Source organism: Patiria miniata, unplaced genomic scaffold, assembly GCF_015706575.1.
Source record: "Patiria miniata isolate m_02_andy unplaced genomic scaffold, ASM1570657v1 HiC_scaffold_7, whole genome shotgun sequence".
Lineage (NCBI taxonomy): Eukaryota > Metazoa > Echinodermata > Asteroidea > Valvatida > Asterinidae > Patiria > Patiria miniata.
Window position 1 is genome coordinate 44,694,418 of NW_024037074.1, and position 15,929 is coordinate 44,710,346.

The following is a 15,929-nucleotide window of genomic DNA, read 5'->3' on the forward strand; positions in this document are numbered from 1 at the left end:
TTGTCTTGTTTTTGACAAGATGATTCAAATTACATGTAAAATCGCATCACATTTTACCGGCAGAACTTGAAAAAAAAAGGATTCATTGAAACATTACTGTTAACAAATGTAACGAAATATAAAACAAATACTCAAAATCTCACAATTTTGGGAGTTCACAATTTTTTTTCTATGAAGAAAAAATATATCTGTATGTATGTATGTATATCTGTATACATGTATGTATACAGATATATATAAATCTGTATACATGTATGTATACAGATATGAAGCAAGTGTGTATAATTATATATTAATGCATATTTCATTGATGGCAAATTTATTGATTTTTCTGTGAAGAGGAATAGCACGTGTGATATTTTTTTATCCGTATTATTTTGATAGCAAATATATTGATTTGAGACGACAATGTATTTACAGTATATTTAATGGATTTGTTTGAGCTGTAGACTTTGACAATTTAGAATTGAACAGTTTTTTTTTTGCGGCGCGGCGCTGCTAAATTTGGGCCCGAGGGAGGTTTGCCATAGTGCAGGTTCATTTCATTTACGACGTTGAAATATTGGATGTGTCTTGGCATCACCGTCTAGATGTAGGCGCAGTGTGTTTTCAATTAAATGGCAAATGAGCCGGTGCTTGCAGGGCACCGGTGCTAGCAGGGCACCGGGCGGCAATCCTCAAATGGAATCCTGCACACTTTGCACTTTCCCCGTAATCAATAAATTTTAGAGAGTGATAATTTGGAAAGAGTTATTCCTTAAATGTTGTGGGTTTGTTTGCCTGAAAACATGTCAAGCTTGAAATGGTTTTCAATTCATAGGGAGGAACATTTAAGATTTTCACCGTAAATATAATTGTTGAAATTATGTGGATTTTCCATGACTGTGGGTCATGGAAAATTTCAATTATGGCCAGCAAACAACATGAAACACTAAATTTTGGTAATCGCTGGACAAAATGGTACCTTTAATGAAATGTTTGGTAACAATTTTCCTTGGGTAGTTTTCATATGTCCCTTGAACATAATATCCCTGGTCAAGTATTGGATGGCATTTTGGTTTGTAAAGTCACATAAAGTGGCTTATCAAGCTTTTGTTTTGTAGTCACTCACATATATGTATGCATCTCAGATTACAAAGTTTATTCTAACCGATTGACGTATCTACCATACACTTTGCACTTTTATTTTCCTTTTCTTGTCCATCAGTGAAAGAAGCAAGTAATCCTTTCATCAGAAGTGCATTGGAAAACATTTATTGACAGCTACCTAGGTAGAAAAAAGACTGCTTAGAAAATTAATGACATCATAAAACTATGACTGTCCATTCCATAATCTAGCATTGCAGCTTTTAACCATTGAAAGCTTTTGTCTGAACTGCAACCTGGCCAGACGTTTCATCACCGTATCCATGAAGGGGCTGGCATGTCCATTTTGAAGAAAAGCATTTATTTTAATTTTTTAGAAAATCACAATAGACGTTTTCTGTCATTCTAGAACTGCATTAAGTCCAACTTTGAAATGTTTGTTTTGGCAGTGAAACCCAATGATATGATTTTGTGAGAGGTAAATTTTGGTGTGACCCTATTTATCAAAACTATGATTAATGGCCAAAATTGATTTATAGTATTAAAAGATGTCTGTCCCTTCATGAAAATGGAAATTCCAGTTAATCCAGTTGAATGCCCTTTTTGTACTACTAAAAATGTGTTTGAAGGTGCACATTTTTATGTTTGCGCAGCTGAAAATGTATAAAGACGACCGTCCATTTCTAACAACGCAAAGCTCATGACTGTCAGTCCTTTTCATACATGTTTTTGTGTGCTTTCAAGAGGACATTCTTCATATTAATATCTTTGTGAAAATGCAAAAATCCAATGATTGAGATGTCTTCCCCTTGCATCCAGTAAGACACTAACAAATGTTGTTGTGAATGAAAGCCAAAATGGTTTTGTACGACATTTTAAAGCCAAATATTGATAAAATTAAAATCAAGGAAAAACAAAGTGACATAGCCACCCCATTGGGAAAGCTGTCAACAATTTATCCTCATTCACGTCATTATCATGTGTGTCCACTTTTTTTCTACAATTCAATAATATAACGCAAACACTCTATTGTGGTGTTTGAGACCTTCCCCCAATCCATCATTTACTGATTGTATCTTCTGAGATGTCTTCCGATGTCTATTCACTGAATAGCAAAGTACTGCAGATATATAACCGATAATCATTTGCCTCCTTTTGTGTGGGGGTACTGCCGTTAAGGTCACGTCCAAAAATAGTATGCATCACTGCCACTCACGATCAATAGTCACACCAAAATAGATACAGCTGGGTGGTGTAGAAAGCTCTAAACATAGACACGACTATTGGGAATTTGAGTACTTCAGGTGCTTTTTTCGTTATATTGGACGGCAATTCAGTTAAATCTAATTGTGTAGTCCTATCTGATCAGTCAGTACTCATGGTGAACGATACATCGTAAACACTGCATTTGCATCCAGTCATATTAAAGATATGTGTTATACTTGAATGTTTGAAATGATAGCGATTTATTTATGAAAATATGTCTGAAGTACTTGGATTTATAAACTCGTTCGTCGTTGTTTCACCAATGCACTTTTTCCTCCTGAACTTTACTTAGCTTAACCAGTTCACGCTGGGATTATTTCGACTTTGACCAGACCCAGGCACGGGATGGCTTTTCACAAACATATACAACCATAGAGTGCTTGGGGCGAGTAACAGGCAAGTCTGTTTGGGGCGAGTAAAAGACAAGTCTGTTTTAGGGCGAGTAGCAGGCAAATCTGTTTGGGGCGAGTAAAAGACAAGTCTGTGTGGGGCGAGTAACAGGCAAGGCTGTTTGGGGCAAGTAAAAGACAAGTCTGTTTGGGGCGAGTAACAGGCAAGGCTGTTTGGGGCAAGTTAAAGGCAAGGCGGTTTGGGGCAAGTAACAGGCAAGGCTGTTTGGGGCAAGAAACAGGCAAGGCGTTTTGGGGCAAGTAATAGGCAAGGCGGTTTTGGGCGGTACAGGGTATATTCCCACATAAGAGTGTTATTATTCATAAAGGACCGTCACAGGCCAATTCATGCTTGGCGCAAAAGCAAACGTGAACACAGAACACAAATTTGTGATGCAACAGCAAATTTGTAAAAGTTGAACACATTCCAACTCGGGTGAATTTTGTAGCGAATATTTATTTGCTTTGCATTAAAGTGAAGTACAAGCCAGCCTTTACATTGTGTATGTAGCATAATGTACATGTATGAACCAAAATTGCCGTTGTGCACACGTAATATTCTGCGATATATGAACTAAATTTGGGTATTACGACAAACCTAAAAAAAACCAGCAAGTTAATTTTAAATATGAGGTTCTCTCTCCCTCTCTCTCTCTCAAAAAAGAAAACATAAGAGGATCAACTCCCAGATTATCTCAAGAAACTAATTACTAATTAGTTAGTATCTTCCATCAGGAAATGTTATCTCCGGCTCTTGAGAAAAAATAACCTCGTTTAAAGTCATTACCAAATCATATGGTCTTTGAACATGTCCAATTTTCAGCCCTGGAGCTTTGGAATAATTATACTATACCTAAAAATATAATCAAGCAGACCAATCTATGGAACACTTCAAATCATACTTTAAGACTCACACCACATGTTTGCTGCCATATAGAGATTCTCAGTACATCACAAGTGTTTAGGTTATTTGATTTCTAACTTTATAGTGCTGTAGGTGTAAATGTATATATACATGCATTACATGATACTATAGGATATATTTATTTTACTTGAAATTAATTTGTTATTTACATAATGCAATAAAATTAATAAATTTACTTGAGGTCTTAAATATTTTTTGTATTTTTTGGGTATATAAAGCAGAGGATATTTGAAGTCACTCAAGATAATAATCACATTGCTGATTTGAATTGGAAGCATCTGGAGAAAAAAAAATTACCATGTTGTAGATTTCTGCAGAAACTGCTGAAGAATTGCTGGAGGCATTTCAATGTATCTAATGCCGGTCTTGGGAGCGTTGAGGGTAGAATGGCGGCACGCGGCACAGGGGGTGCCAGTAATGAAATTAAATTCATGCTTATGTGAATATGTGTCTGTTATTAAAAGTGTGCGGCGTGAAGTATTTGCAGGACTGCCAGGGAAAGTGGGGAGTAGTGACTTGCAGGGGAATGTATGGTGATTTAAACGTCTGTCAACAAAATCAGGCACTGTAATCTTGATTTGGGCCCGGTTGTGTGGTTGAGTGGAGAGCTTGGGAGTTAATACTAGCGCAGGAATACTGTGAGAATGTATATCAGAATAGTATAGCACACTGTGAGAATAACATATGAGAATAGTATAGCATGCTGTGAAAATAGTAATAGTATAGCATGCTGTGAGAACAGTATAGCATGCTGTGAGAATAGTATATGAGAATAGTATAGCATGCTGTGAGAATAGTGAGAATAGTATAGCATGCTGTGAGAAAAGTGAGAATAGTACAGCATGCTGTGATAATAGTATAGCATGCTGTGAGAAATAGTATATAACTAATGAAGTAATAGTGCCTGATGCAGAGAAACTTGACAAATACTGCACAGCACATGATATATCCTGCAAGTGAAGGCCGCTCATGAAACAAAAACACTGCATTTGTGTAGGAGTTCTGCATTATGCAGAAATATTTCACAGCGAAGGAATACTGTGCATTGAAGAAATACTACATTGTGTAGATTTAGTTGGCCCGTCTGTCCCTGTCAAGCATAGTGTTGGAAAGAGATGGTCCTCTCAGAATTACAGTGGAGCCCCTTGATCTTATCAGTGTCCTGTCCATTTCATCCCCCCCCCCTTCCTTCTGCAGATGAGTAACCATGAATAAGAAGGATTACAACTAATGCATCAACACTGCTGGTTAATAATATTCCCTGTATCCGAGGAAAAAAATATGGTGAACTTGATATTGCCATGCAATTACACAAGGCTTAGGTTGGGTATCTGGCATCAACCAGCCAGCATGCCAGCTGTAGTAAGCGAGTAATGTTAGATGGACATAGCCCTGGGTCATTCAGCCCCCAACACAGGCATGGTTTGCCTCCAGCCGCAGAATTATAAATCAGTTCATCATTTCATGACTGAGAAAGTATCATCTTGGGGTTTGTGCACTTTATTTTTAACCTCATGAAATACCCAAAATAATGATCACAGAGGCTACTGTGCTAATGAATTATTCATGAGCATTGCTCATTTTTAGTACTTAAATTTCCTTCAACTACAAAAACTGTTTCAATGAAAAGCGAGTATTGAAGATGGATCTTATATTTATTGCTGTTGAGGGGATATTGGCCCACCATCAACACGGCAAAGAATATCCCATTCATTTTCACTGTTTACTGGAAATCGTTGCCAAAGTGTCAGTGGGGCCATTTCACTTGATTGATCTGCGATGATTGATTGAGCAGTAGAAAGTAATATGAGACTGCATCTAAATCACATTTAACTGTGCCATGCTGAGCGTAGATATGTCAGAGTTGTTTTCTTTAGCTTCTGTCACAAACAAAATTGAATGCTTATTTTTTTTTAAGGTTAGTTTCGAATATCCGGTTTCCAACATCTTGAATCGGATGGTGGAATTCAATCCAAATTTGAATATATTCGAATGTTAAACCCCACCACTAAAACAAACATCAACGCATGTAGTTCACATTAGTCACTACGGTTGAGCGGTTCACAGACAGTCAATACATTACTGTGCCATATCAATCAGTCTGCACATCTATATTCATTTGGGTCGTCAGTCTTCTATCTGGGGAGGGCAGGTGGGAATGGTAGCTTCATACCCTGAATCATATTAGGAATCATTTGGAATGACGTCAGATGCCCCGACCTGTCGCAGAATGCATCATGTGTGCAGCTGGTTCCTCAATCATGTTGGGTAATTGGAAGGTGGAGGGCTTTGTTGGAGCTGAAGGGGGATCGGCAACTATATACTGAACCATAGAGATGGTTGTCCTGGTTTTAAAGTAGATGCAAATGCAATAATAAATGTGGCTGTGTCTCTATTATAATAGTAATGGTGTTGTAGACGTCTCTAAATTGAACATAGGTACTAGGATATAAATATACTTTCAATTATTCTTTTGTGAAACCTCAGTTGGACAAGGTGTGATAATGTTGGGTATTGTAAATTGAAGATAGGTACTAGGAAATATACTTTCAATTACTCATTTGTGAAAACTCAGTTGGACAAGTTGTGATGTAATAATATTGGGTATTGTAATTACCAAGAATGGTACCAAATAGATTGAAGTCAATTTTAATTACACTTGCGTGGCAAATTACAGAGATCAGGTGCAACAGGGACACCAAAATGTCAAAGTTTTGGACCCCAGATTTATGGAAATGACCTCTAATGAGCTTGGACATTTAAACAGTATTTGTACTGAATGTTTGCATCACTGTTTCATTAATGCTTCAGACTGTATCCTTTTTGCTCTGTTGATCTGTCTCCGGCAACCATCACATGACTACTGGCACCAGAAGCATGAAGCTAAAATAATTACATCATTGGAGCACTATGTATTAGAAAAAGAGTTTGCTCAGTTAGTGGAGTCAACTTGAAATTACGTCAAGACTGATACTTAAACCCCGTCATGTTCAATGTGTTATTTAATTGAGCGTTGTCTGCGAAGGACTAATGGCGTTGCCTGATAGTACACCCACCCACGCTTCAGTCTGATTCCTTTAACGCATGTCTCATTGTGAACCGTTGTGTCGGATTTCAAGTAAAGGAAAAAGAGTGATGTACTATGGTGTATCAAGTTACAAATGGTTCCCAACATGTAGGTTTAATTGTTTCATAGTGCTAACAGGTTTGTGTTGATACCGCAAAGGGATGCAAGAATATTCAGACATCCATTTGAGTGACTGTAAACCTATATTATTTCGCAGTTTTGTGAAAGTGTCTCTGAGAGACCTTTTTATCACATCAAATGGAATTAGCGACGGATAGAATTTACGAAAAATACTTCGGAAATCTATGACTCAAAGTAATTGCCTGTAATAACAAGTATATGAGAAATGCATTAAAAAATAAAAATACAGTGATGAATTATGTTCCATATGTGAATGAAAAAATGAGTTGCTGTAAGGCCTTTTAGATGAATTATTATTTTTATGATTTTCTTTTCCGAATTGTAACATGATCATTTCATAAATGTGTTTTGAAACAATCAATTTTCGTTTTTACTAATTTTCTTGAAAGAATTCAGATACTGGATGTACTAAACCAATATTGTAAAATGTTGAATTGTCCCGCCTGAAGTTTGGGCCTATCACATTCCTCCTATTATGTGTATTGCAAAACTTTGCAATGTCTTTAAGGAAGTGGTATTTTTCTTTTTAAAATTTCACACGCATGTAATTGCAACCACCAAAGAAATTTGTTTAAAATAAATAAAAAAGCAATTTGCATCACTACAATTTTTAAGCTTACCTACGGTACCTTTTATTATCAGAAACATTCTTTTTTTGGGGGGGGGGGGAGGGGAGGGGAGGAGGGAACAGAAAAAAACAAAACAATAAAGACCTGCTATTTTATGTTTTCACATTCATGTGTGTTTTACTCGTTCCGAATTTTTTCACCGACAAAAACTATTTTGATTTTATAACTCATTTCCTAAACAATTAAAAGTGTGATGCTTGAACACCGGGCCACTTTGTTTTTGGCAGAAGATCTATTTTGATGATTTCATGTCTTTTTTCCATTGTCTGTGTTGATTAGGTGCTTTCCCTGGGGCCCGATGTGCTTCCAGAGTATAAACTACAGTCACCGCGCATCCACAAATGGACTATTCTTCACTACTCCCCATTCAAGGCAGTATGGGATTGGATTATTCTTCTGTTAGTCATCTATACCGCTATTGTCACTCCATACAACGCAGCCTTCCTCCTCAAGCATCCAGGTATGTGCTCACACTGTATAGTCATTTATCATGCTGCCACCATTGCAGTCATGTTCCCTGTATCCAATAACAGTACTGAATGATAGTGTTTTTTGTGTGCTAAAAGGGACCAGACTATATTTTTCCTTCCAGCCTCGCTTTGGTTACATTAATTTAAATGGGTAAAAAATCATGTTGGCTGCAACATGATAATGGTCTATTGGGCTTCAGTCATTTAAATGTCACATTTATTATTCAGTTTAGTTTTTTTTTTTAAATTGCATCATTAACCCTCCTGCTGTCTGAACAGTGCCAGACAGTCAAGACATAAATCCTCTTTCCCTGCCATGCCTTTAAACACAGGCTAGTCACCAACAGTCAGATCATATTTCAAGCAAGGCTGTGACAAGTCAAATTTAGTCGACAGACGAAAGCAGACAAGTGGTAGGCACAGCCGTCTTATCAATCACCTACAGTCAAAGCATGTATCAAGTTATACAAAACAGTCACAGCCAGTCAATCCTGCTTTATGTAGGCTTGGAGCTCTTAACTGTTAAAGGCAGTCACTTGATTGATTTTAACTGAAAGGACAACTTTGTATAGAGCGATGTTTGCATAGGGGGGTTTGAGGCATATAGGATCATTTGTAAATTCTAAAAAAACAAAACTGCCAAAATATAAAAATAGCCCACTTGATTGTAACAATACCTGGTAGTGTGAAACATACTAGCCTGGTTTTGCTGTCATTCTCAAGAAAAGAGAAATTTTGTATCAGTACTAACGATGGTTAGGACATAACAATCGCTGAAAACAAATACCACATCTGTTAGATGGCAGGGAGCCAGATGTTTATTACATGTATGTACGGTATGCTTCAGTAAGCTAGCTAGGAACACTTTTGTATTACTTTCCCATGCTACAGCTAGCATTGGCACTCCCTGTGACCTATGGGTTCTATGCACGATGGATTCCTCGAGATGCACTTTCATGCTTGAAAATGAACGGACACAAAACATTGAACAGCTCACTGGAACGAATCGTCTGCTATAAATTAATAGCCTTTAAATCGGTCCATTTCATGCAATTGCAGCAACTGCAAAATAATGCCTTTGAAATCTACTCAAAACCATAAGATTACATTTGAATTAATTTTTACTAAGTTAAAAGGTCCATCCATATCATAACGTAAACATTATAATGTTTTTAATTAAGTTGAGATCAAAGTAATACATTGTTCAAATATGTGCACAGTACATGGACTTTCATAGCTTTAGGTAACTTATTATTGTACTTTGACATGAAAGCAAGTGTGCACGAGATGTTGAAAGGTCCATCCATGTCATAGAGTAATTCTCTATAAAGCTGTTGAGATCAAATTAATTACATTGGTTAAATACACATACTTTCAAAGCTTTTGTCTAACTTACTATAATCTGACATTAAAGCAAAGATGCACCAATTTGTTGCATCTTTCTACAGTGTTTAACTTGCTTGGGATGAAGTCTTCAAAATGTTACCATAGAAACGGACACCTAGCAATCACTTGGCTTATACACTTTGCAATTCGCAGACTTACCCACTGCGAGAATTTTGTGAAATGTTGCGCACTGTGAAATATTGCGCAACTTTCTTGTTTCATAAGTCGAGTTCACTGAATCGGCTGAAGACCTTTTTTTATACATACACAAAAGTCCAATGAATGTTGCACACAGGCCGGTGGGAGCAACATCGTTGATGCAGAACTGTCATCCCTTCAAGAAAGCAATTTTGATTTCTGTTTGCCGGAGGGCATTATGTGAAAAGAATTGGTCACATCCTGTTATTGTGCAGCGCGGGTGTTTTGTTGCAAAATCTGTTGTATAAACGTGTCTATTTAAGCGCGGGAAGGCGAAATGCTACATAATGCTAGTATGTAACATGACGACGTTACAATAACAGGAGGTATAGTCAAGCTTTGGTCATAAGAAGGAACGATTGAAATGGCTGCCCTCTGAACAACCTTGCCTGCTCATTGTCAAACTGGCTATTTGCATGGCTGCAAAATCCATCTTATTTCTACCGTATGTACAAAGATGTTTAACACATGAACCGCAAGATAACATTCAGCGTGTTTAACTCAATGCTGTGGGCTTTGACTCATGAAAATGTAGAGCTTTCTCACTGTATTGTGTAACATTATATGATATTAATACAGAGCCATTTTCCAATTTTATATCTAGGGTATTGGTTTTTGTACCCTTCGTCCCTAAATAAATTGGTTATTGTATTCTGGAAAATCCATTTGGATAAACCTGCATTAATCACTGATTAAGTAAAGCTGTCAGGTTATGCAAGTTCATAAGGAGTAGTGAATCATTGATCACAAAACTTATTTTAAGATCATGTCTTGAATTAAAGTTGCATTCAACGTGCTATATTCAAATTTCATTCTGAAAAATAGATTTCTATCTAAACTGCAATTTTTCCAGCAAAGCAAAAAATATTTGCTTTTGAGTGAGACATCAACCAAAAAAAATTTGGCCCATGATTAGTTTAATGAATTAGTAATTTACAATTTTGAATTATTGGTTGCCAGGCAACAATTCCATTCTCACGGGTGCCCAACCTGCAATCAGTATCTATAATGTACGGACAGGGAACCAATCTGCTTCAAAGCGGATCTAGCTGTTTGTGCCAAAAACAAAATACTTATTTTTTTTCAGAGGGTTGCAGATGTTAAAAAAAGTGGGGGAGGGAATGGAGGGTTTTTGGTTGGAATAAAACATACAAGTTGAAAATTTAGTAAGAAACAAAAAAATTTGAATTTGTTGATTAGCATGGGGAGTGTAACTTGAATATTGGGGGAACTGGAATCAACTACCTCATACAGTCGGCTCCTAGTAATAGTATGGGTGTCATTCCCAATCTTGGTTTGAATTCTGTTAACGCCACAAGCATTTTGGAATAAATTTTGGTCTGTGTAGCCTTGAAATCATATTACTTAAAGTGCACCCTCTTTTCTCTCCTCCAAAATTTGTAAAGTCGAGAAAGCCGAACTGGACAAAGACCCGGAATCCCGGAGCGGAACTGACCGCTACAATGACCCGCTGACTGTGATTGACCTGATGGTGGACGTCATGTTTATCATCGATATTCTCATCAATTTCCGCACCACCTACGTGAACAAGAATGACGAGGTGGTGTCCAATCCAGGCAAGATTGCCGTGCATTACTTCAAGGGCTGGTTTCTTATTGACGTGGTTGCTGCTATTCCATTTGATCTGCTCCTCTTTGGCGGTAATGACCAGGTATGTTACTCAAATTGTGGTTAATTTATTTAAATCTCAACATAAATCACTTTGAACCAGAAATGTATGAAATGCTTTGTTCTGGACAAAATGCCTGAAACATGGAAATTATCTGAGACTTTTGATTACCATTTCAGACATTTTTCATCCCCTCTTATGTTTCAGACATTTTTATGGTTTTAAACATGAACCTGTTAGAATCAATAATGTTTGTAAAGTTTCAGACACTTCCATGTGACTACCGGCCAGTGTTATTTGACGGGCTTACGGTTCAGACATACTAAATCATTAAATCAGTCCGTCTTGAATATATTGATTTTTATAATTTGCTACTTTTCCCCATTTCTGCTGTACAGCAATCAACGACACTCATCGGTCTTCTGAAAACGGCCCGACTTCTACGACTCGTCAGAGTTGCACGTAAACTGGATCGCTACTCCGAGTACGGAGCCGCAGTGCTGCTACTGCTCATGTGCACGTTTGCGCTGATAGCCCATTGGTTGGCTTGCATCTGGTTTGCCATTGGGCAAGCTGAAAAAGCCCTGGACAAAAATCACAACAACATTGGCTGGCTGGACGACCTAGCCAAAAAGACTAACTTGCCTTATAACGAAACGACGATAGAATCCAAGTACATTACAGCGTTGTATTTTACGTTCAGCAGTCTAACCAGCGTTGGCTTTGGGAACGTCTCCCCGAACACAAACTCAGAGAAAATATTTTCCATTTGTGTCATGTTGATCGGATGTAAGTATCAGTTCAACTTTGTAAAAACACTTTAGAAGGAGCTAACTTAAATTGAAAAAAAGTAATTAAACGTTGAACAAATGGGCAAACCGCCAAGATAGGGGTTGGATAGCTCAGTTTGGTGGAGCACCAGAACAACAATACAGAAGTCGTAGATTCACACCCCCCTCCAGTCAGTTTCTTTGTTCTACTTTACAATTATTAAATTAAAGTAGCTGAAAATAATAGCTGTTTGGTACAGATGTGGGTTTGTGTCACATACTTTGGGAATGATACATGTCACAGTTTTGTACAGTGCCAATCAAGGCACACAACCCAAATCACACACCAGCCAAATACTGGACATTTCAATTCACTTTGTTTCATTCCATTAAGTTATGTATTTGTTTTGAAGTATGTCTTGTTTTCACCCCCCCCCCCCAGCTCTGATGTATGCCAGCATCTTCGGTAACGTCTCAGCCATCATCCAGAGGTTATATTCAGGCACTGCTCGCTACCACACCCAGATGCTACGAGTCAAGGAGTTCATTCGCTTCCATCAGATCCCAAACCCTCTCCGGCAACGCTTGGAGGAATACTTCCAACATGCCTGGTCCTACACCAACGGCATTGATATGAACATGGTGAGATGCAAGCCCTTCTCATTCCATTCAGTTCATTATATGTTTCCAGTATGAATGATTGAGCAATTGTCCTGGAGGCATGGCAACAAGAAGTACCCACTCATCAGTAAAAATGCACAGCGTAACTGTTTGTGAAAGATACTTGAACTCCTTGGTCCTGGCACCGTGCTATATGCATCATGATGTGTGCGGCTATTGTAGCCAGTGATGCACCTGACTTCAGTATGCTTCTCCTAGTTAGTCAACCAGACTATGGCTGAATAGCATGGGTTCAAGCTTAATTGAACTACCATACACTAGGGACCAGAAAAGTCTGAATGCTTTTGTTCCAGACAAACTGTTTGAAACATGTACAATGGCGTTTGTATTTCAGACATTTGGGCTAAGACATTTTATGTCTGAAACAAAATCCCCTCTTACGTTTTCAGACATTTTGAATGTCTTAAAATGTATGATCTCCCATGTTCACGTTTCAGACACTTTGTCCAGAGCAAAATGTTTCAGACTTTTCTGGTTTATAGTGATACACGTAGTTCTCACTCAAACCTTCCTTGTGGTTGTGGGTATGTATAATGGAAAAAAAAATCCTTAGTAATTGTAAATTGGCTTTGCAGAGGACTATAATGTCGTCTGGACAAATCTGATCATTTTTCTTGCTGTAGCACAAGCACACACATTTTTCTTGTTTCCATTGACCAACATTGTTTGCATCTTTCATTTCTCCTCTGCTAGGTTCTCAAAAGCTTCCCAGAATGCTTGCAAGCGGATATCTGCCTTCACTTGAATCGCAATCTTCTCAATAACTGTGCAGCATTCAAAGGGGCTAGTCCGGGGTGTCTGCGAGCGTTCTCCATGAAGTTTAAGACAACCCACGCCCCACCAGGCGACACCTTAATTCACAGGGGCGATGTGTTGTCTGCGCTGTATTTCATCTGCCGGGGATCTATAGAGATTCTGAAAGATGACATGGTCTTGGCAATATTAGGTTGGTGTAAGAAATCTGTACAAAGGTTCCCGTGGTGAGAAGGAGGTGTGGCCTAGTGGTTAGGGTTCGTGACTCAAGATGAGAGGGTCAGAGGTTCGAATCCAGCTGCTGGTCATATGTTGTGTCCTTGGGCAATCCACTTCACCCCAAATTGCCTCTCTCCACCCAGGAGTATAAATGGGTACCGGCATTAGCTGGGGAGTAACCTGCGATGGACTAGCATCCCATCCAGGAGGAATAGAAATATTCTCAGTCATTTCATGCTACTGAAACCAGAGATAAACGTTGACCTAATGGGCCACATTGGCTCATGACAGACTTTACTTTTTTTGCACTAGTAATGGCCTGTGCCTAGTTCTGTCTCATTTTACCAGAATTTCTCACGTGCATATTTCTTTCTTTTTTTCAGGGAAAGACGACGTCTTTGGTGAAAATTTCTGTCAGTACGATACTGTAGGCAAGTCCAAGTGCAATGTGCGGGCCTTGACATACTGCGACTTGCACAAAATCCTGCGGGAAGATCTGCTAGAAATTCTAGACATGTATCCTGAGTTCTATCATCAGTTTGCTAAGAACCTAGAAATCACCTTTGTTCTTCGGGATGTAAGTATATTTTCCAGCGTAGTTTGAATACGCTTTTAATTATTATATTCACCCTGTCAGTTTCCCTGTGTTGATTATTTGAAGATTTCTTCTTTTTGGTTTAACAATTATTTAACAGGAAGATATTGCTGCAAAAGGTTTGGACAATGAGAATGAGAATTCTTCAGACGCGGAAGTGAAAAACCAGACGGGGAGTAAAAACGTGCAAGATAAAAACAGACAGAGGAAAGGCCGCTACCAGAAGAAGGGTAATTACAAAGTTATCCTGAGCATCTACAATGAGGAATATGTACTAAGCTTGTGCGGTATTGAATTTTGAGAGTCCATGGTATACGACCACAAAAAGTATGACGGTGTTCAGTAGTATAGGGTTTTGTTCTGAGTAGACAATTGTTATGGTATCATAATGCAAAAAGACACATGGTGGTAGGGAAACTGCAAACAGGCGGCGCGGGCAACTGACAGCTATCATGCTTCATCTTCAGTAACTCTTAAGTCTGATTACATTAACCTTAATCTTTTTCAGGATCTGGAAAGGATGCAACTTCTGTCATCGGGGCGCAGAACCGTCGCAAGAAGTTTTCCCAGAATCGCGGTGGCAGCTCAGCCACCTTAGATTCCAGTGACGAGGAGTGCGGCACAGGGATCCTTGAGTTCTCACCGGACATGGCGGGGCGCGACGTCACCCCGGCACCAGAGATTGTACTGCAGCTGGAAGACCACAAACGTAGCGGGGGGCATGGCGGTGTGGGACCATTCAGCGCCATTGCAGGTAGTTCCACCGAGAGTGAAATATATAGCAGCCATGGTAAGACTTCTCTGGTGTGGTTTCTTGTCTCCATGCAGTGGGGGTTGCACAGTTGATTGGAGGATGCAGTTAAAGTGAGACGGGCCACATCCGAATTACTTGGCTACGGCTAGCGGCAACACACATGTCTATGGGATGTGGCTGCAGCCGCTTCCCATAGGCTCATGTGTAATTGCAAGCCATAGGCATGTAGTTCACACACGCCCATAGTCTGTCTGGCCAGCTCTAGTAGACAGAAACATTTCCTAAACTTTTTTTTCCACCGAAATTTGTTAATCTGTCTTTTCATTCTGAGTTTTCAAACTGCAGTTTGCATTGAGAACTACCTTTTTCTTTTTTCAACAAATTCATAATTCAGACATTTTTATACACAGATTTATTACACTTCTGAATGTTTTGTTTTGGGGGGGATATCTCGAAATCTCAACTGGCCAGCCAATTATGTCTCACTTATAACACAGTTCCTCCAATGAATGATAATGCACATCATAAACTCTGAAATATTGTAAACTGACAAAAAAAGAAAGAAACTAAATTGGCACATCTGAAGAAAACATTCATGTACATCATTTCACCCTTCGCATAATGTGATGGAAACTTGATGAAAATGTACATTGACAGTATTGTCACAATACTGTAAACCTGAGGCTTACATCACTTTGGATATCCTTCTTCCGTGACTTTCTAAATCTAGAATCATTAATATTTTTTTCATGTGAACTAAAGCTTGTTAAGCTGATGAAGAATTCCCATCATATGCCAAAAATCGTTTGGTGAATAAAAATTGACATTATCTTTTGATAATTGACGTGTCTTTTTTGTTTGCAATATCCTATAACTTGAAATAATGTGTTGCACACTGATAGGCGGAAGCTGATTCAAGAAAAGTTCGTTTTAAACCATCGTATTTTTAAAGACTGGTTTCCATCACATT

The 15,929-nt window shown here is 38.5% G+C and overlaps 1 protein-coding gene across 4 annotated transcripts in view; it reads left to right on the forward strand.

Annotated features, from left to right (window-relative positions):
* LOC119744535 (potassium voltage-gated channel subfamily H member 6-like) overlaps positions 1-15,929 on the forward strand; it is a 73,342-nt gene that overhangs the window by 47,770 nt on the left and 9,643 nt on the right. For 3 of the 4 annotated variants that reach the window (XM_038220502.1, XM_038220503.1, XM_038220506.1), the window contains 8 exons: positions 7,783-7,963; positions 10,964-11,229; positions 11,586-11,976; positions 12,400-12,599; positions 13,332-13,584; positions 13,994-14,187; positions 14,306-14,435; positions 14,714-14,995. In XM_038220502.1, the coding sequence (XP_038076430.1) occupies positions 7,783-7,963; positions 10,964-11,229; positions 11,586-11,976; positions 12,400-12,599; positions 13,332-13,584; positions 13,994-14,187; positions 14,306-14,435; positions 14,714-14,995 (1,897 nt within the window). The remainder of the gene's footprint in view (positions 1-7,782; positions 7,964-10,963; positions 11,230-11,585; positions 11,977-12,399; positions 12,600-13,331; positions 13,585-13,993; positions 14,188-14,305; positions 14,436-14,713; positions 14,996-15,929) is intronic. The other variant, XM_038220505.1, reaches the window with a different exon arrangement.